Raw genomic sequence first — 22,873 nt, forward strand, 5'->3', positions numbered from 1 at the left:
AAAATGTCTTTTTAACTCCATCTGTGAATTTTTTGTGCTTTTCAGTTAATGAGGTTGAAAGGGGTATCCAGGGACTAACTAGTAATAAGGCCCCGGGCCCGGATGGTTTACCACCGGACCTTTTTAAGTCCAGTATTTCCTTCTGGGCACCCGTCCTCACTGCGGTAGTGAACGCAGCAGCGATCTCGGGGTGCCCAAATGCGTGGGGGATATCGACCATAGTCCCTGTTTTTAAAAAGGGCGACCGTAGTAGCCCACTATGTTACAGGCCGATATCTTTAATCAATTCTGTAGCTAAAGTGGTAGGTGGAATAATTCTAAACAGGCTATCTACATGGGCAAAAGAAAACAATATTTTATCACCCATACAATACGGATTCAGACCCGGTCATTCGACAATTACACAATGTCTGAACCTGTATCTGATTTTAAGTAAATATACCCTGGCCAAACAAGGAACTGTCTATATGGCATTTATGGACTTATCGTCCGCTTTTGACTGCGTGGACAGAGGCATACTATGGGCTACTTTGATAAAAATGGGCGTAGAGAGGAATCTTGTCAACTTCTTGGCTGATCTGCATTCGGATACAAGAGCCAACGTTCGTTACACTCAAGATCTAAAAGTAACGGGTGAATTTAGAATAAATCGGGGTGTACGACAGGGGTGCATCCTGGCTCCATTCCTCTTTAATTTGTACATCAACGAATTGGAGGAATATCTTCTAAAGACTGAAGCCGACTACCCCTTTGTAGAGCGCAAAGGGGTTCCTGTGCTGCTTTATGCAGATGACGCTGTACTCATTTCTAGAACAGCAAATGGCCTTCAGAAACTACTAAATTCCTTCTTTAAGTTCATGGAGTCCCGTGGCCTAAGCATTAACAATTCTAAGTCCTACGTCATGAAAACAGGACAGGGTTCACGGAAAACTAATTCTTTCTGCATAAATGGGGAAAAAATCCCTACCACTAACACATTTTCATACCTTGGAGTCCTTTTAGATCATAAATTATCCTGGGGTCCCGCAGTCATCAAAAAGAAGGGTGAGGCAACACGTGTTAATGCGGCCATCCTTGGCTTTGCGAAAAAAATTGGAAATTGCCCAACGGCCGCCCTGCTCAAACTATACCAGGCAAAAAGTGTTGCTGTCGCCTGCTATGGAAGTAAGGTCTGGGGCTACTGTAAGATAAGGGATCTAGAGGTCACAGAAAATAACGTTCTGAAGAAGATACTGAGGCTACCAAGGGGTATTGGGAATTTTTCGGTACATGAGGAGTTGGGTGTCCCCTATTTAAGTGACAGAATAGCAGTGAACCCAGTACTGTGCTGGTTGAACTGCTGGCTCAACAAAGATATACCTCTCACCCAAGCTTTATTAAAAGAAGCCCTAACACTTGATGGTAGGTTTAAAGTTCCGTGGTTGAAGTATATAAAGGACTGTCTGACAGCAATTGGCCGGTCTGATTTGTTTTTTGCTCCCAACTTGATCACGAAACCCGATGATACCTTTGCAAAAAATGCTATGTTAACACTAAGATGTTCTGACAGGGAAGAGGTTGAGCTACAGAAGGACAGTGTTAGGAAACACCTACTTCTCAAAACCTGTCCACAAATGGAACCTTATTTGTCATGGCACATGACTGGCTATGAACGCTTTCTGTTAACAAGGTTCCGCTTTGACCTATTCCATCTTTTATTGGCGGTTCCAAGTGGGGCTCATCGGGGCGAGGTGTTGCCAGCTTGCGGCTGCGACGGGAAGTCTCCGCAAGATCTGGCACACTTTTTATTCATTTGCCCTTACTACACTTTACCACGGAAACTATATCTTAAACCTTGCCTCAAAAAACTGAATTTTGCACAAATCAAACCTGCACTTTATTATCTCCAATTGCTGAATTGTGATTGAACTTTATTTGTCTGTAACTTTTTAAAATCAGCTATCACCTTCAGGAAAAGTATGGATGGATAACTATGCTGCTAATGCCTTGGGCACTTTTAACTTTTATAATGAAATTATTTATGTATTTATTGTATTTTTAATAATGCTCATGCTCATGTTGCCCGCTGCTTTTTCTTTTTTTTCTCTTTACCTTATACTGTTTATTGGATCCCTTACTTGTCAAATGAATTATCCGGATTGTTTTTAACTGTTTGTTGATGAGATGTACTTTTATGATTGTAATGTCTACAATCGAATAAAGTTATTTGAACTTGAACATAACGTATTAGTTTTCTTTCATCTTACTTCATATGAATAAATGTTGTGAAGTCACTAGAGGCTTAGGTAATTTTTTTCTTATGTAGTATAACTGGCCCTACCTACCCTCTAATCCTTTGGGCCAAACCCCTCCTTTTGTTGACAATACTAAGAGCGGGTCTTTACCCGAGTGGGTGTGGAATGACATAATCTTGTGTCCATTTCTATTCCTAATAACGATTAAGTCGTATGTAGTGGACTTGTCCACTACTAAATCATGTCCGAAAAGGATACACTGTCCTTCACGGAAAGCCATAACGTATTAGTTTTCGTTCATTTTACTTCATATGAATTAGTGTTGTGAAGTCCCTAGAGGCTTAGGTAATTTTTTTCTTATGTAGTATAACTGGCCCTACCTACCCTCTAATCCTTTGGGCCAAACCCCTCCTTTTTTGGCAATATTAAGAGCGGGTCTTTACCCGAGTGGGTGTGGATTGACATAATCTTGTGTCCATTTCTATACCTAATAACAATTAAGTCGTATGTAGTGGACTTGTCCACTACTAAATCATGTCTGAAAAGGATACACTGTCCTTCAGGGAAAGCCATAAAGTATTAGTTTTTCGTTCATCTTACTTCATATGAATAAGTGTTGTGAAGTCACTAGAGGCGTAGGTAATTTTTTTCTTATGTAGTATAACTGGCCCTACCTACCCTCTAATCCTTTGGGCCAAACCCCTCCTTTTTTGACAATATTAAAAGCGTGTCTTTACCCGAGTGGGTGTGGATTGACATATTCTTGTGTCCATTTCTATACCTAATAACGATTAAGTCGTATGTAGTGGACTTGTCCCCTACTAAATCATGTCCGAAAAGGATACACTGTCCTTCACGGAAAGCCATAACGTATTAGTTTTCGTTCATCTTACTTCATATGAATTAGTGTTGTGAAGTCCCTAGAGGCTTAGGTAATTTTTTTCTTATGTAGTATAACTGGCCCTACCTACCCTCTAATCCTTTGGGCCAAACCCCTCCTTTTTTGGCAATATTAAGAGCGGGTCTTTACCCGAGTGGGTGTGGATTGACATAATCTTGTGTCCATTTCTATACCTAATAACAATTAAGTCGTATGTAGTGGACTTGTCCACTACTAAATCATGTCTGAAAAGGATACACTGTCCTTCAGGGAAAGCCATAAAGTATTAGTTTTTCGTTCATCTTACTTCATATGAATAAGTGTTGTGAAGTCACTAGAGGCGTAGGTAATTTTTTTCTTATGTAGTATAACTGGCCCTACCTACCCTCTAATCCTTTGGGCCAAACCCCTCCTTTTTTGACAATATTAAAAGCGTGTCTTTACCCGAGTGGGTGTGGATTGACATATTCTTGTGTCCATTTCTATACCTAATAACGATTAAGTCGTATGTAGTGGACTTGTCCCCTACTAAATCATGTCCGAAAAGGATACGCTGTCCTTCACGGAAAGCCATAGCGCATTAGTTTTCGTTCATCTTACTTCATATGAATAAGTGTTGCGAAGTCACTAGAGGCTTAGGTAATTTTTTTCTTATGTAGTATAACTGGCCCTACCTACCCTCTAATCCTTTGGGCCAAACCCCTCCTTTTTTAACAATATTAAGAGCGTGTCTTTACCCGAGTGGGTGTGGATTGACATATTCTTGTGTCCATTTCTATACCTAATAACGATTAAGTCGTATGTAGTGGACTTGTCCCTTACTAAATCATGTCCGAAAAGGATACGCTGTCCTTCACGGAAAGCCATAACGCATTAGTTTTCGTTCATTTTACTTCATATGAATAAGTGTTGCGAAGTCACTAGAGGCTTAGGTAATTTTTTTCTTATGTAGTATAACTGGCCCTACCTACCCTCTAATCCTTTGGGCCAACCCCCTCCTTTTTTAACAATATTAAGAGCGGGTCTTTACCCGAGTGGGTGTGGATTGACATAATCTTGTGTCTATTTCTATACCTAATAACGATTAGGTCGTATGTAGTGGACTTGTCCACTACTAAATCATGTCCGAAAAGGATACGCTGTCCTTCACGGAAAGCCATAACGTATTAGTTTTCGTTCATCTTACTTCATATGAATAAGTGTTGTGAAGTCACTAGAGGCTTAAGTAATTTTTTTCCATTGTACTTATTCTCTTATCAGCATAAACTGGGAGTGCTAAGAAACTAGCTTGATGCAGGTAGAGAGCCCTGTAAAAAAAAGTCTTGCCAGGCCATCTAAACAAACTTGGGAGACCCCACCCCAACCCACCACTAGAGGTGGTCCAGGGGGCTCGTTTTATGCATAGAACTAAGATTTGATGCATAGAACACTGTGCGGCTGTGCCATCCCCACCAGGTTTCCCTTTGTCCCTCAAAGCTCCACTGAAATTTTATTTTTTTGTAATCATTTGTGTGGCCCCTGATTCTGAGGGACCCCTCAAAACTGCAAATCTGTGACCCCGAAAGGCTACTGGCAGACGTGACCGGTCCGCTCCCGGTTCTGTCTCTAGAGATTCTCTGCACCAGCTGTGGCTAGCAGCAACATTTCTAGAGTTTTGGATTGTTGTATCTGTAGCCAGGGGCCCCTGTGGTCCTGTCGCTTCTTGGGGCCCGGAATGCCAAGCTGCAGGCTGTGTTGTAATAAGTATACAAAAGAGTGACGGATAGAACGCTTGAATTAATCTCAGCCACTGGTAATCACTCGGGCCACATCCCAATCAATTGTTACTTGACACACCATGTCTCCTCAGTTTCGACCCAGCCATGTGCAAATCCATCTTGACCCTGCTCCAATAGGAACAGTCCAGCCTGAACTGCCAAGCTGGGTCCTCCCTGAACCGGAACACAAGCAACCCAGGACCAGTTTTGCAGCAGTTAGGGGCTCCTCAGCTGGGTGCATCTTCGTTCCAGTGACACAGTGTGCCCGGGACCCACGTCTGGGCATACCCCTCCCACTTAGGGTGACACAGTAAGTATACAAAACAGTGATGGTTGGAATGCTTGAGTTAATCTAGTGTGTTGTGGCACTGACAGGGCTGGACTGGGAACCACAACCGGCCCTGGTAAAGTGCTCGGACGGCCCCCCTCCCCACTCAGGGGGACGGGGGGGGGGGGGGTTGGGGGTGCCGCCGAGCTCTTTGCCGGGCCGGTTTATGGCTGACTATGGTACAGGGTCGATTTTGCAGCTATTCTGCAAAAACATCCCTCTAACAAAAACTGACCCCCAGGGGCCCAAAACCGGCCCCCACCTGTGCAGCTCATTGGGGGTTTGCCCAGTGCCCGCTATGGCCAGTCCCGCCCTGGGCACTGAATGTTGTCAGTCCGCTCTGAACAACAGACTGCTTAGAAAGTAAACACCCCTGTGTCTGACATGATGTTAACCATACATAAGCAGTCCCTAAGAATAATTCCAAAGCCAAGGAGCTTTGTCCTTTATGTGTCCCGCCTTTAACTGCTTGGCTCTAATCGTTAGAGGTGTCACACAAAGTGTCTCACATGAGGGAAGAACATTGAAAACATGGAAATGTCACACATAAGAGCATTGAAAACATGGAAATGTCACACATGTTAAGCAGTCTGAAAATGTGGCAGCTGTGCCTTGCTTTACTTCCCGAGAGTGCATCCGGGAGACGAGGCCACTCAGGCCGCACACTTTGATGTACCTGAGACTCCTCATTGGCTGGAGCCTCGAGAGTGTCGGCTGGTTGGCCCATACACACCATGACTACCGCCGAACCACCAGCGGCTTGGCACTGCCACCAAAAGACAAGCAATTCTAGGGCCAGATCTAGTAAGAGATTTGGCAGTCACAAATCCCGCGCTTTACAAATCTATGGGGTTTGCAACTCAAAAATCTACGTTGCCAATTTCTTAAACCAACTTCGCAATATGGAAAAGCTTTTACGATTCACATGATTCACATGCCTAACAAAAAAAGAAAGTGTCCGTCTGTAACGCAACTGTTGCTCATGTAAAGCGCTCTGATACCTTCGGGTTTAGTTCGTGCTATATAAAACTTCCCCACAAAATATGATGAGGGTTTCGCCCAATTCCAAATCACATTTTGGAAGAGACTTGTTTTGGGCGTTTATTCTAAATTGCAATTAGTTAAAGTGACAATTATGGTGGCAGCCCATTGGCAAATTTCTTACTCTGACATTGGGATTCGCAAAGAGTCAATTTTGGCCCCTTGTCCCACCCACAGGAAATCAAAGTGGCAACTGCAGGTGAAGTAGCAGTTGTGCAGGCAACCACTGCCAACCCTCAGTGGAGTTTTTCATAATGGAAAACTTTTTTTTTTTAATTCATCCCATTTCCTTAAGGACATCTGGAGGATTTAATAAAACGTCCATTATGAAACACTGTCACAGGGATGGCGAGTCACTGTCCCCTTCTGCCACCATTCCCATACTTGTGTTACACACCTGTGCAACTACCCCTTATTCTACACTTGTATTACACACCTGTGTAACTACCTCTTATTCTACACTTGTGTAATTAACCTTTACAATTTTGTAACACACTTGTGTAACTTTTTACTGGTGCAAAAACGCCCTGCTTCTGTGGATTACCATAACCCTCAGTCCATTGGCAAAAAGATGCATGTTGCATTTCTGGTCATGCAGTGATAGAGTGAGCCATCTGTGAACTCAGGGTCGGTCCCATGGCCCTGTTGGGGTGCACCCTACCTCCATCGTCCTCTGCAGGGATTCGGTCAGGACGCACAGCTCCTTCTTCTCCACATCCACACCTTTAAGCTCTCGGGTTGTCATTTCCAGCTCCCTAGGGTACACAAAAAGATGCTCTTATATGCCATTCAATATGCAAGTACTTCAAACGGTCCAGAGGTGATGTTACATGCCTGTGTGAAGCCATTAAGAGGCATACGCAGAAACACTCACTCACTCACTGCAGGTCACTGACCGCATCTCTGACATGTGCAGGTGTCAGAATGAGTGACGCCTGGAAGGTAAAGCTGTGGTTCACTAATGAGCTCTCTCCCTGGTGAAGGGAGGTGGATGCCCACCACCACTTCTTGCTCCTTCTCCAGAGGCCCTTCCTTTCAGCACTCCGTCCATCATCTTGTTGTGTTTGCTATGTTCGCCCTAAGTGGCCAAGCGTATGCCCAGACATGGGGATGAGAGGTTAAAAGGTTTCAGCACCAGCATGCTTGTTTCCGGTCCAGGGAGGAACTGGCTTTGCAGTTCGGGCTGGACTGTTCCCATGAGGAGCAGGGTCAAGACTGATTTGCATATGGCTGGGTCAATTCTGGGGTGGCACAGTGAGCAAAAGAACGATGGATTCAACCCAGATCTCTTGACTGTGGGTGAGTGGTTGGAAAATGTCAGCACTCCGCCCATCATCTTGTTGTGTTTGCTGTGGTTCACTAATCAGCTCTCTCTCTGGTGAAGGGAGGTGTTTGCCCCCCTCCCTCCCCCACCACTTCTTGCTCCTTCTCCAGGGGGCCTTCCTTTGAGTACCTGCATGCTGTAATAGGGCTTTCCTATTTCTATGAAACAATATATGGGAACCTTACACCCCAGTGTAGTCAGACATCCCATGTCTGATTCTAGAACCTTCCAACCCCCTTTGCGTTGTTCATTCTCCATCGCCTCCTTTGGTCAAGTTATGTCCATTGATGCTTGCCTTGTGGTCCAAAGCACTTAGAGCTTAAACAAGGAGTAGTAATTGTTGTATCCTATCCCCAAAACACTTGTGTTTGTATTGTAGATTCATGTAGCGCCTGGTACGCTTGAAGACGCTTCAAGGCACTTGCAGACAGGCAGCATGCTACCCGTGGAGCCCTAGCTTAGTTTTAGTGCTAGTTGTGAGTGCTGCAGTTAGGTTTATATCATTAGAGTTGGTTTACCGATAAGTTGCAGTAAGTTTGTAGTTTAGAGGAAAGTTAATTGTTACTGATGCTGATAGATTAGTTGCGTATTGATTTGCGCTCCTAACTGTGTCTCTGTAATCAAACGGAATGGAGGGCTTGCAGAATAGAATGCTAATATCTGATTGTCCTTCTTCAGTGTTGCTATCAGGCAGTAGTGCATTTTGGGGTATGCTTATTGTTAGATTTGGGGGTCTCTAGTTGGCGCAGGCAGGTACTTGTGACAAAAAGGGACCCTTGCCTCTAGTCAGGGTAAGGGGGTACACTCCTAAAATAACTCCTGCTCACCCCCTTGGTAGCTTGGCACGAGCAGACAGGCTTATCAACATTTATACAGGCTGGGTCAGTGAACCTGGGTGTCCAGCTCAGTGGGGTTTAGTTTGGAGGTTCCCATTGTCCAGGCTCCGACACCAAGGACCACCCCCCCAGTTTGTAGTGAGCCCCCCATCCACTTGGAGGTATTCCTACCGCTTGATCTGTCCCTGCTCAACCAGCAGCTCGTGGACCACGGCCTCAAACTTCAGTTTCTCCTCCTCCAACACCTGGTTCAGCCGCTCCAGTTCCTGCAACACATCAGCAATGGGACACATGAATTGCATGCTGGGTATGCAGTACATAGAAAAACAGTAGCAGCTGCTAGGGAACGCAAGTGGTGGGAGGGGGGTGGGGGAACACAGAGAAAAAAAAAGAAGTTATGACTTACCTGCAAGCCGCCAACCCTCCTCCGTCCTCTTCTGCTTCTGACTCCCGGGGGGACACAGGCTCCCAGACTCCCCTAAGCCAACCATTGCGCTGCTGTCATGCTGTTAATAGTATTCAAAGCATGACAGAAGCGTTGTGATTGGTCTGAGCGGCCTGGTTTGCAGCTGAGGCAGGTTTTGCCACCTTTTTTTTTTATTTTATTGCGTTTTTTAAATAGCGCAGACTTGGCCCAAAGGCATTAGAGCGCTTTACAAGAGAAAATGAGGAGGTAAGTTCTCTTTACCAAGCCTCATGAAAACAACCTGTTAGCCAGTGTCGTCTTTAGGATTTTTGGGGCCCTGGGTAAAACATATTTTGGGACCCCTGTTTGAGTTTTTACAACCAATTGTCTGCTAATTGAAGCACTGATTATGCCAAACAAACTTTCAAAATTGAGTTTGCACAGAAATATGTCTTTCAAGGACCTCCAAAAATACTTAAAAAGTCACTGGGCGAACAAAGACATATTCTGAAGGAGAGATGGACAGAGAGGAGAGAGGAAGAGATATGGAAATAGATAGAGGTGTATTATTTAGAGAGAAAGTTGAAAGAATACTTATCCAAGGGGCCTCTTGGAAGGTGGGGGCTGTGGGCAAATGCCCACTTTGCTCATGCCTTAAAACATCTCTGCTATTCGCGCCAGGAAAGCAAGGAAGAAACAGTTCATACCAGCAGGTAGCAACCTGCCTTAGCTGTGGAACCAACATAGCACACAAGAACACAGCTTTTGGGCACCAACTCTCCCCTGCTCCACAGTGTGAGCGCTTTTCCACCAGAATCAACATCAATCCCACTGTCCATGAACTGGCAGAGGCAGCACCCTGCTGACCAGCATACCTGAGACGTGTCTGAATCTGAACCTGCCCTGCAGGGCATCCCCCATGCAGCCACCTGCCTGATTGAAGGATCAGTCCTGCCCTTAGAGGGGTCGACTGGATCCCTCTGCTCCCCGAACCACCTCCAAACCCTCCTGTGCCAAATACAGAGTGACAACCCCAGCCCCCACCTACCTGCCAAGCAACATCCAATTCCTCCAAACACCTGCAGCCCCATCATAAGAGGCTGGAGAGCAGAGAGTGCAGGGAGGAGAAGACAGGATGCCAGGCCTTCTGCTGGCTCCCAGGATCTGGAATCCAGCATGTTTCATCCCTTCTTATCACCGAGGACCTCTCCACTCAAGCAACTCCTCGCCCCTGTATTACTCTGCGGATACTGGTCGTCCCCTCAAAAGTCTTCATCTCTCGCATCTTCCATAGGACACACTGACACCCATGGGACCCTGCTCACCTTCTTCCGTGCGCCTCTCTCATCTCACTAATGCACCCTTTTCTGCACAGGGCTTTGGCACCAGAATCACACTACTGAGGCCCCGCACATACATCAATTCTGTGGTCAAACAGATAATGATGCCTGAGTCTAAATGATTGCTCGTGACTGTGTTCATCCACATTCAGTGAGTACATTATTTTATCTGCAGGAGTGCCCATACTGGTCTGAAGTCAGCCCTTCCACAGAGGCCTGAACCTAAATGATGTTTGAGTGACTTTTTTTTAAAATATGTATAACTCTCAAAGCCCCCCTTTCCACCCCCCACCAATTCACAAAGGCAATCTGAGACTAAAGTCTAACTTTACAACTTTTGGTATTCAAAGGGGTCATTTACAAGCCGTATCTTTATGTCTGCAGTCGGGCTGAAATCTCCAGTTTGGCCGTACTCTCTGGCTCAGGCCGTAGTCTCCGGTCGGATGAAGTGTAATCAATGGGCTGTAATGCAATTTTTACAAAAAGGAATATTAGAAACGTGATAAAAAATGGTAGAGGAGGTCATGAAAATCAGTTTCGGCAGGGAAAAGGGTGTGGCCGGACACTACATCATATCCCAGAAAAGTGTGCTCCTTTGCATCATGGTACATGCAGTTCACAATTTGCATACCCCTCAATGTTGACTGTATTCACATGTTCCTAATGTTTCTTTTGTACAAATTGCATTTTGGCCCATTGATTAAACCTCATCTGGCCCGAGCCGGAGAGTATGGCCGGAGAGGACGACCCGGGTGTGGAGAGTACGGCCCAAGCCAGAGATTCTGGCCTGACTGTGGATGTAATGATTTCACCTTGTGGATACCCGCTGGGGCTATCACACAGGGGAATATCAGGACGGGTTCCCTAAGCAAGCGCCGGGACACCCACTGCGGGTAGCTGTGCGCTATATAAGCTCAACTACATTTACATTTACATGACTCGTAAATGATCTCTGTGAATACCAAAAGTCGTAAAGTTACACTTTTGTCTCAGATTGACTTTGTGAATCGGGACCATAAACTATAAAAACCTGATTGATGCAAGAATTAGAATAATAGCCAATCACCTTGAATTTCAGAGTGCACCAAAGACCTGGCTCTTTACATCAAGATAAAATACCTTGCAGACTGGTCATGTGAGGTACCTGTAAGCACCACTGCGACCATTCCCCACCCCATGAAACTTCCTGCTACGGATCCCGTTTGAAGCACATATTTGAACCTCACGCACCTCTCCCCAAGACCTCTGTGTAGGTCAAGCTACATTCTACAGGCTCCCAACCACACATTGCAAAATGGCGCCTGTAATCTGATTCGGAGTGCTTTGTGGCCGCGCAGAGGTATGAAATGCTATTTATGGTACCGATAAAACCATATCTTACAGTGCCCCAGAATGCATTCCAGAAGGTGATCCAGGAGGTGTTTGTGTTTGATGTTACCTGATGTCATTGCAGAATCTTGAAAGGCCTTTGGTCAACGATGCAAGATCAGATTTGGGATTCATGCGCATGCCTTTACTTAATGTCTGGTTTAGAATCCCAAAACTGATGTCTTATTGGGTTTGGAGATTTATTTCCCACTTGTTTCTAGAAAACCTTGTGAAGTCAAACAGCATCAAGGCATTGCTGGAGGGTCGTAATAGCAAAAAGTCATATAAATTCGATATAAAGTCCCTCATTACAAGTGTGATAGTTTCGCCAGGTGTGATAACATCTGGTAGAATTATGCCACCCTCGATTACAAGTGCCTCGGGCCTGGAATTATCGGGTCTGGAAAATCTGCAAGTGATACGTCAGGGCCAGGAGACACCGGGCCTCACTTTCCTGCTGCATGGGCTGCTGGATCTGGGCAGGAGACCAGCCTGGTCCCCACCAAACTTCTACAACAGGTCGGGGGGAGGAGACAGAGCTACCCTCGAACATACATCAGCCAGCTTGAGCCCCCCGACCTTCACCCCGGTCACACATGCATCCGCCCCAGGCCCTCGGTTCACACTGTCACCTGCCCAGCGGTTCCCACTCCAGAAAGGGAAAAATGCAAAGTAAGGACCTGGATTTATCGGGACTCGGCGGTTATTCCCCATTGCAGGGAGAAAACTCGGAGGCGGTTGAATTTGATGCAACGAGCTGAGATTCCAGACCCCAGGATCCAGAAAACCCGTAATACGGGCCTGTGTGAGCTCAATGGACCGGTGCTGTAGGAGAAGGAAATATGATCAGGGCGGGTTACTATATGTTTAGTTAATAAAGGTTCAAAGTTGCAACGCCGGAGCTAGCTGCGTTTTAAAGTGTGATTCGTTTAATTGAAGAAGTGAAAAGAGGAAAATGTGCTGAAATCGATCAGAAGCCGTTGCACCCCAATAAATGAAGGAATTCGAGGAGCTTTCCTGGGTGCAGCAGCACGTGCCCATCATCGGTGGAGGCTTCCTGCTCCCCTCTGCTCAGAGGTTCGCCCTCGGTGGTTGGCGGGTGCGGGGTCACTCTCTGTGACTGGGAGGAGGACTACGATGCACGCAGTGTCTAACAGTGATATCGAGAGGCTAGAAGGCAGTATGCTAGCGCTATATGACACCTAAGAAACGAACTGTCAACATCACAATCAGTCCCCAGAGATGACCTATGACCTTTCGAAGCACATGTCTTTTATAACACAGCATATAATGGTGGGCGTTGCTTGTGCTTCTTGGGTAGGCGTTGTGTCTGCCACAGGAAGGTACGATGACGTTCATGTAAGATGGCGGTAAGGTAAGGGGGGCTGGCAGGGGGCATGCGCGGGGTGATCCCACCACGCAAACCAGAGAGGGGCTTACCTCTTTCTGCTCCCTCTGCAGGCACAGCTCTTCTGTCTCCTCCATCAGTTTGTCTGCAGTGCAAGGGACGGGCCAGAGGAGAAGAGAGGAAAGTCAGTCAAGGTTCTGTAGACACTCAGAAAGCATGCAGACCCCCCCCCCCCTCTAATCCCCCCCTCGCCCCCCCCCCCCCCCCCCCCCCCGTGTGCAAATGACTGCCCGCCCATGCCAGGGACCAGGGGCATAGCAAGGGTGCCAAGGCCCTGGTGCAAGAAAGGGATGTGTCTGTCTCTCCGTCTGTATAATACAGCCACACTTGAGGTTCAGTGGGCCCGTCGAGGCTCTGGCCCTGGTGCCACTGCACCAGTTGCACCATTGATAGCTACTCTCCTGCCACAGAAACTCTTAAACTAAGACACAACCAGACAGTGAACCTACATGCAACACAACTCACTCAACCTGATGGGTTGTTTTGTTTCAGATTTAAATGGCTCCCACAAGCCTTTGCACCGCTTCTGCACTCAGGGAGGTGGTAGGTTGCGCACAAGCAGGAAGGCTCTCCATGTTCCTGGACCGTTAGCGTTTTAAGTGAACTTATGGCCCAATTCGAGGCTCACAGATGTCCAAAGGCAATCATGGTCTTAAGTGTTTGACCAATGAGCAGGGCCGTTGTACGAGGGGAGCAGCTGGGGCTATGACTCGAGGTCCAGTGCTCCATGCTGCAACTGCAACTGCGGCCGCCGTTTAAACTCAGGGGGTCAATTTACCCCTGATTGTTTTATTTTATTCCCACGTGGTGTACACCGCTATGTGAGCAGCTTCAGATTATACAGATAAGCACTATCCCTTTATCCTGACTGCTGGCAGACAAGAATATCCCTACATCACCTAGTCCTGATGAGGTCCTATTATTAGCAGGAGGGGTTGAAACGTCTTTAACATAGTGACAACGAACAAAGTACAGTAAGCCTGATTGTAGTACAGCTACAGGCATGCATTGCCTATGGACTCATTTATATTTAAAGTTATTTGTTGCAAACACACAGTCTACCTTTTCACTGTCTGTATTGTTTTGTGCTGTGGTTTCAGCTTTGCTCACTTGTAACAGCTATCACATGAATTGGTAAAGTATAAATCTCAAACTATAAGGAGTGATGGTCATATTGGTCATATATTTTAATTACAACACTAATTGAGAACAGTAACTTTTGCTGACATCTTGACAGATATTAATGCTATCCACATTACGTACAGTGAATCTAGATGGAATTCAGATACATCCTCAGTGGTGACAACGTTAATAGCGCACTGACAGACCAGAAGGCAACAGGTTAGCGCTTTATAAATCCTATAAATTGTCTATGGTGCTCTCTGTTCACTGTCATTTGTGAGAGAAACTATGAGCTCATCAAGTAATGGCACATTGGGTGGTCCCAGGGCATTTAGGGGCCGAAGAGGGTGTTCTGAACTCCCTGGGTGGAGGGAAGATTTACAATCGAGTGATGAGGCAACCAGCTACAAATGAATGTATAGAAAAGTGTGTACCACCTAGATACTCCTGCTTTTCCTTCGCCAGTTGCAGTCCCTGGGCCTCCAGGCTTTCGATCATGGCTTCTCCCAGCTGGGCATTTTGCCAGGTCCTGAAAGGAAGACAGCATGAACAGTTACCTTCATGTGGGATGCTATGGTACTCTTTCTGCTCCATCACACTGATGCATGGAATTGTGCAGCAGCTTCAGCATGTGAACGCGGGGTGTCTCTCCCCCACTTTCTTCTGTGTGTGTGTGTTCTCCTGAGTACCCCTCTCACCTATGCAGTTTCAGCAGGTTTCGGCCAGACAGGAATATGATGAATATGTAGTAAATGTCAGTGAGTGTGGCTGGCGCTGTGGTGTTCGGGAAGGAGAACCGTTACTAGGGGGAAACATCCTTTACGATGCAACTTTTACCACGCAGTGCCTTTACAACGCAGGTTTTTCAACGCAAGTCATTACAACGAATTGCGCTTGGGGGCGCTGTAGGATAGGTAATAGTTTAATTTACTATCCAACACCTTCCCTACTATCCACGGGGACTGGAGTTGGAATAGTAAATTAAACTATTCACTATCCAGCACCCCCCCACGCAAGCTGTTGTAACGACTTGCGTTGAAAAACCTGCGTTGTAAAGGCATGCGTGGTAAAAGCATGCATTGTAACAACGTACATCATACTAGGTACCAGAAGGATCACAAAAATTATTTTCCATTCCTCTTTCATCTTTAATTTCACGCAGCTGTGTGGGACACATCTCACAGCCCAAACCCTCTGTAGCAAGGAGGCAGTGTGTGCCAATCGTGAGCTGGGGACATGCTCTTCTGGTAAGGGCATTAGGTTTGTCCGGAACACTAGCGGCATGTGCAAACAGTTAAGGGCATATTGATAGGAGCTTTGTATCATGCTTGAACCACGCAACGTGGTACATGCGTGACGCAAACTTCTAAGTCATATTAATGCAGCCAACCAAAGCCACTTTGTGTGGCTTTGAATGGTTTCAGAAATATGGAGCAATGCAGCACAGCGCAAATATATAGAAAGAGGAAGTAATGAGGAGAAATAATTTGCCGTGCTGCATTTTGCAGCGCACATGGAAAGAGGAAAAGCCTCTCGCCATTGTTTTTGTGCAGGAAGGTCTCCCATCCTGCACAAAAACAAGGGTGCCTGCGTTGGCGCTCTGCTGCCAAAACAGCACCAGCGCAAAGAAAAAGGACAGGCATGTGCCATATTGGATATATACAGCACTTTCCTGCCATTTCCTTGTGATGCAGGGCAGCGCAGGAAGGCAACTTGCTACGCTGCCCAGCGCCAAAAAACTTGTAAATACGGTCCTAAGTGTCTGATGCACCTGGGATCACCACTGACCCTGGTCCGTGAGCAACAAGGTGGGATCCCACTGTCGCCACCGAGGGTAGGACCTGCTCTAGACATTGGCCAACAGTCATGCCAGACAGCCTCATGTTTTCCAACTAGGAACTCCAGACACAATCTGCACTGTGATGCCACCTAGGTGCCAAAAGAGGTACTAACCACACAACAGCTCATATGTGCCAATGCTACCTCACTACTCCCTCTTCTACTGCCCTAAGTAGGGGCAGTAGGTTTAGGACGTTAAGGGAGGAGGACCTCCGAGCTGGACCCAGTAGTAAGAAAGTTTCTAAGTATGGCAACAAGTGTACATAGTAGGTACTGCCAGTGGTGTCTGGAGTGAATTTTAGAGGGGCACCACACATGGGCCACAGATAAAACTGATTGGGCCACGTAACAAGGATAAAAGGCTATATATACACATATATATATACATATAGATATATCTATATATTTATATAGAGACACACATATGTATGTATGTATATATATGTATGTACGTATGTTGTGGAGGGAAGTTGTTCGATATTTTCTGCTCCAGCCAAGGGGGCAGTCAGGATGGCCCCGTAGCATCAAGTGACCCGGACGAAGTTTGGCAAAACGTTGTTTAGTCAGCGAATTCATGGACTCGGGGGACCGAGACGTCCGGTGTCCGCCTCACTGACCAGGTGGTACCAGGCAGAAGGAGGCAATTGCCTCCGTTAGGACACTATGCCCGACGGCTGTCCCTGCCGATATTTCCTTCCTGGACGCCGAGGTAGCTGCGGACCGAGGGGACACAGGGAGGTCTTGCAGACTTTGGCGGCGTTCTGTGGGGACCCCCACCACCCACTTGCACGATCCGGACGGAGCCATTCACGCACCATGAGGCACTACCCACACTGCCGACCCAGTTGCACACCTACGGTGCATTCTGGGAGTTGGAGTCCACTGACCCATTTTGGACACCAACAGGTGAGAAAAATCAGCCGGGGGAGGAGCTTCCGGACCTTTCATAATAGGGCAGCAGGATTGGGACATTATGTGGAGGACTTACTGTGCATGGCAGGGCGCTGAGGAAGGCCAGGAGCCGAAATGCATTCGCCGGCAGCACTGAATGCATGCCAAATAAAGCTTGACTGTACCTGTTGATCCCCTCTGGCCTCCTTTTCTTCTGTTGTGGAGGGAAGTTGTTCGATATTTTCTGCTCCAGCCAAGGGGGCAGTCAGGATGGCCCCGTAGCATCAAGTGACCCGGACGAAGTTTGGCAAAACGTTGTTTAGTCAGCGAATTCATGGACTCGGGGGACCGAGACGTCCGGTGTCCGCCTCACTGACCAGGAGGTACCAGGCAGAAGGAGGCAATTGCCTCCGTTAGGACACTATGCCCGACGGCTGTCCCTGCCGATATTTCCTTCCTGGACGCCGGGGTAGCTGCGGACCGAGGGGACACAGGGAGGTCTTGCAGACTTTGGCGGCGTTCTGTGGGGACCCCCACCACCCACTTGCACGATCCGGACGGAGCCATTCACGCACCATGAGGCACTACCCACACTGCCGACCCAGTTGCACACCTACGGTGCATTCTGGGAGTTGGAGTCCACTGACCCATTTTGGACACCAACAGGTGAGAAAAATCAGCCGGGGGAGGAGCTTCCGGACCTTTCATAATAGGGCAGCAGGATTGGGACATTATGTGGAGGACTTACTGTGCATGGCAGGGCGCTGAGGAAGGCCAGGAGCCGAAATGCATTCGCCGCCAGCACTGAATGCATGCCAAATAAAGCTTGACTGTACCTGTTGATCCCCTCTGGCCTCCTTTTCTTCTGTTGTGGAGGGAAGTTGTTCGATATTTTCTGCTCCAGCCAAGGGGGCAGTCAGGATGGCCCCGTAGCATCAAGTGACCCGGACGAAGTTTGGCAAAAGTTGTTTAGTCAGCGAATTCATGGACTCGGGGGACCGAGACGTCCGGTGTCCGCCTCACTGACCAGGAGGTACCAGGCAGAAGGAGGCAATTGCCTCCGTTAGGACACTATGCCCGACGGCTGTCCCTGCCGATATTTCCTTCCTGGACGCCGAGGTAGCTGCGGACCGAGGGGACACAGGGAGGTCTTGCAGACTTTGGCGGCGTTCTGTGGGGACCCCCACCACCCACTTGCACGATCCGGACGGAGCCATTCACGCACCATGAGGCACTACCCACACTGCCGACCCAGTTGCACACCTACGGTGCATTCTGGGAGTTGGAGTCCACTGACCCATTTTGGACACCAACAGGTGAGAAAAATCAGCCGGGGGAGGAGCTTCCGGACCTTTCATAATAGGGCAGCAGGATTGGGACATTATGTGGAGGACTTACTGTGCATGGCAGGGCGCTGAGGAAGGCCAGGAGCCGAAATGCATTCGCCGCCAGCACTGAATGCATGCCAAATAAAGCTTGACTGTACCTGTTGATCCCCTCTGGCCTCCTTTTCTTCTGTTGTGGAGGGAAGTTGTTCGGTATATATATATATATATATATGTAAAATGTTTAAATATAACTATGTGTATATATCTACATATGTATATAGATACAAACACACACCAGTCAGATTTGTACATTTTATGCAAACACTGCTTTACAATGTAAGGTAGTTGAACGTATTAATTTGTCTGGCACATTGGCCAGCCTTGGTGGAGGTGTAAAGAGGGGCCAGGACACATAGATCTGGGGCGCGGGCCCCATCAGGCTCACCTCTTGAGACGCCACTGAAGGTGCTACTCTTGCGTGAGTGCCTTTTGTAAACAACACTTACTGGACTGAGATAAACAGACAGAGGAACTAAGTCATATGAGTATGATAATGCTTTGCTGCCATGACATACACTTGTAGGCCAGACTGGGCACGTGGGCACGCACATGTCAGTGCTACTTGCAGCCAGGTGGTGCATGGCGGTGGAGTGTCGATATGCAGGTAAATTAGGAATGAACATACAGTGGACTGCCCTCTCCAACATCCATGACTTGATGTAACAAAACTATGTGTGACGATGAACTCCTTGAAACAGAGTTTGGGTTGATGGCCAACAACAAGCTTGCCCAAGTCCAAAACTGGCACATGGCAATAAATGTGAAGGGTTTTATTCCCAAACTCAAAACCAGTGTCATGTTCCATAGACACCAGCCTCTTCTTCAAGCCATTTAAGGGAACAGTGGTTCTGCCAACTATTTGCTTAATAGAGCACCAGAGCCTGTAAACAATTCTATCCCTCTTTTTAGATTAGACCAACATTTAATGAAGAAGATTTCCTTAATTATATCCAAACCAAAAAGAAAACTCATGTGTTCTATTTCCAAGACATGATTTTATAGTAAATTATTATAAGTTGTGTAAACAATTTAAATACATATATATACCCACACATAGATAGACTCTATACAATTACAATTACATTTGTGACATGAAGTGAACACACAAAAAATATATTTACATATCACAACACATTATTTACATGACACATGAACATATACTCAAAAAACAATTAAGCACAGTGTGAGTTTTTTTGTAAATAAGTATCAGCCCATTAGGTAATTTCTCCTGTTATTTTCAATTGTTGTGGGTGATCATTAACACTTGGTATTAAAGCGTTGACGTTTCGACCCCTGGAATTTATTGCGATATTGTAATCGTCTGTATGGGGTCTTCTTCAGGACTAGATAGTAAGTCTGTGTTTGGCCTTCAAAGAGGTTCCATCCTGATATGTATTACAGCACGGCAACTTGTACTCATGCAATGGATGACCTGATTCTGACGTATGTCTTCTGGTCAGCCGGTAGGGTTTAGTCAGTGGCAAAGCTTTCCTCCGGCGTCTGGCACACGGGGTTCTATAGATGTATTACCTTATATTGCAAGAGATTGCTTGTAGGGGACTTCCGCCTCCAAATACAAACTATGCAGCGGTAACCAAGGCTGATTAATCGCCTTTGGATACTCTATGGCCTGATTTCGCTCCAAATGAAAACCTGTTGTCATTTATGGAACCCCGTGTGCCAGATGCCGGAGGAAAGCTTTGCCACTGACTAAACCCTACCGACTGACCAGAAGACATACATCAGAATCAGGTCATCCATCGCATGAGTACAAGTTGCCGTGCTGTCATACATATCAGGGTGGTACCTCTTTGAAGGCCATACACAGACTTCCTATCTAGTCCTGAAGAAGACCCTATACAGACGATTACAATATCACAATAAATTCCAGGGGTCGAAACATTGACGCTTTAATACCGAGTGTTAAGGATCACCCAGAACAATTGAAAATAACAGGGGAAATTACCTACTGGGCTGATACTTATTTACAAAAAGCCTCACACTGTGTTTAATTGTTTTTTGAGTATATGTTCATGTGTCATGTAAATAATATGATGTGATATGTAAATATGTTTTTGGTGTGTTCACTTCACGTCACAAATGTAATTGTAATTGTATAGAGTCTATCTGTGTGTGTGTGTATATATATATGTATTTAAATTGTTTACACAACTTATATTAATTTACTATAAAATCAATTCTTGGAATTAGAACACATGCGTTTTCTTTTTGGTTTGGATATAATTAAGGAAATCTTCTTCATTAAATGTTGGCCTCATCTTAAAAGAGGGATAGAATTGATTATAGGCTCTCATGCTTTTATAAGCAAATAGGTGGCAGAACCACTGTTCCTTTAAAGTACTAATCCCCAGGTTCTGCACAAAACTGGGTTATCCCATTAGTCTATACTGTCTCCTTCATGCTCCACATTGCCAGCAGGAAACAGATGGCCTCACACAAAGTTCATACAAAGTCAGTACACACGTTCCGGATACTTCCTTCAGAACTTGCCAGCATCCGGCCATCGACCTCACACCACTTAGAAGCACAAGACCCTTCTCTTGAGGGAACACCTCATACAGAAGAACTTCTCAGACTGCCTACTCTACATGATACCAAGGCAGAGAGACCTCCATTTGTAAGCATCCAGTACCCACCCTCACCTGATATCCCACCATCAACTGTGCAGCCGTCTGTTTATAGCTTGCTGTGAACTATACATACATACAGTGGCCCTGGACCTCCAAGTGGTATGGTGCAAGATATGTGGGACACACTGTACTGCACACACCCACACTCTGGGACACCGGTGCGTTCCTGTTCATCACCCCAGGTTGTGTCACCTCATGCCCTGCCCTTGTGGGAAAAGGGTCAAGGTGACATAATGGATCACTGGCAGCTGAATGATCACATAGAAGCATCACCGGTCCTCTCTAGAGGTAATCTAAGGGAAAAGTTGGCAATTAATAGTGTGAGGCCCACTTGGTTTGAAACAAATGGTTTGAAACCAAATGGTTTTAAACAGTTCATTTTCAATTAAATGGGTAATGGCATATACAATTTTGTTTAAAATGAATTACTTTTAAATTATTTATTTCTCTACCTTATCCATAAACTAAAACTATCACACACCTAGAACTCATCTTCACTTTATTCCATCAACCAAAACTCCTCACGTTCAACCCCTATCTCCTAACCTCTGCACCCTAACCCCTACTGCCATGCTGCTAACCCCTAAGATGATATACCCTTTGCTACTTAGCCATATTCCTATCCCTAACTCTTACGTCCAGTTCCTGAGACCCCTCAGCACTAACACATAATTCCTATTTCCTAACCCGTATACTTACCCCTAAAACCATTCAATTTGCTGTGAACCCCTAATCTCCTATCTCTAACTACTCATCCAAAGCCCCTATCAATGAACGCAAGGGTCTGTGTCTGCGACCACCTAAGTGTTAACACCTATCCCTTTATTCCCTAAGTTCTTACCGCTAATACTTTGCTCTATCCTTTTACCCTTACTCCTAAACCCTTGCACGTGAGTGATCTTGTTGACACGTTTCGGCGCACATTCAGATTGATATTAGGGAGCTTGAAGGGACTTTCTGGTAAGTTAAACAAAACATCTTGAAAAGACATCCCATCAGTCCTTACACTTTTCCGGATTCGTGCAGCATCTCCAACCATTGAGTCTGCTCGTACTCAGACTCGGCTCCCAGCACAATGTTACCCTGTAACGAGAGAAATCAGAGCCATTAGGGTTTGGGATAGTGGTTTCAAAGCACGCAACCACTGGTTCACTGCATTAAGAATACATGGTCTTCCCCACTGTAGGGACATTTTCAAGTGACATTTAATAAATATCATTTACTTTACATATATATTTGTCTTTTTTGTGTATCTCATTACTCATCAAGATACGCGATTCTTCATTGACTGGTATTTTTGATTTTTTTATTATTTGTGGGAATAAATGCACATTTTGTATCTGTTTATTGATCATGTTATATGATTTTTCACTGACTTGTGTCTTATTTCTTATACCACTTACAGCCCTGACGAAGCGGTTACTTTGTGAAACACCTGCTGGCTGTTTACTCTTTCTTAGGTAAAATTCTATTCAAGATTGAAGTAGATGATATTTGGAATCTTTCCACTAATGAATGTATTTGAAATATATCAATACACGTGGAATTTGGAAAGAATAATTTCGCTTTTTTTAATCAGAATGTTATAACTGGTTTATTTACTTAGAAAAAAACACACACACTGTGATTAAACTCCTGGAAAATAGACTATGGGCCTTATTTACGCTTTGTAGAATGGTTCTTTTATCATGGAGACAGAAGACATTACCTCTGTCATCCCACTGGATTACCGTCCACCAAATTTAGAGATGACCAAGAGCTCAGCGATCATCTCTGTGCCTTTCAAGGGGCCACTGTCATGGCGGCTCTGTTCACAGTACAAAAAGTTTGATGGACGCCCATCATTGATTTTGAATGGAAGTCCACTGAACTCTTGTGTTTTTTTTGGTTTTAAGAAACACACCCTCAAAGCGGGAGTGTGTTTCTGAAATGACCTAAATAGGGTGGGTGGTGTAATGCCCTCCCTCCGTCATCCCTGTTCCATTAGGCTGTCGGAGGAAGGTTTCCATTGTGGAGGTATTGGGGGCTTCGCCACCGTAAAGTTTAAGTACACCCATCCC

General features: G+C 45.9%; 1 protein-coding gene across 1 annotated transcript in view; it reads right to left on the reverse strand.

Annotated features, from left to right (window-relative positions):
- PLEKHD1 (pleckstrin homology and coiled-coil domain containing D1) overlaps positions 1-22,873 on the reverse strand; it is a 245,475-nt gene that overhangs the window by 70,095 nt on the left and 152,507 nt on the right. Inside the window, exons 4-8 of the mRNA XM_086936571.1 lie at positions 21,820-21,896; positions 14,482-14,573; positions 12,955-13,007; positions 8,572-8,666; positions 6,902-6,995 (exon numbers count right to left, since the gene is read on the reverse strand). Coding sequence (XP_086792697.1) covers positions 6,902-6,995; positions 8,572-8,666; positions 12,955-13,007; positions 14,482-14,573; positions 21,820-21,896 — 411 coding nt within the window. The remainder of the gene's footprint in view (positions 1-6,901; positions 6,996-8,571; positions 8,667-12,954; positions 13,008-14,481; positions 14,574-21,819; positions 21,897-22,873) is intronic.

Source organism: Lissotriton vulgaris, chromosome 9 (assembly GCF_964263255.1).
Source record: "Lissotriton vulgaris chromosome 9, aLisVul1.2, whole genome shotgun sequence".
In the NCBI taxonomy this organism is placed as follows: domain Eukaryota; kingdom Metazoa; phylum Chordata; class Amphibia; order Caudata; family Salamandridae; genus Lissotriton; species Lissotriton vulgaris.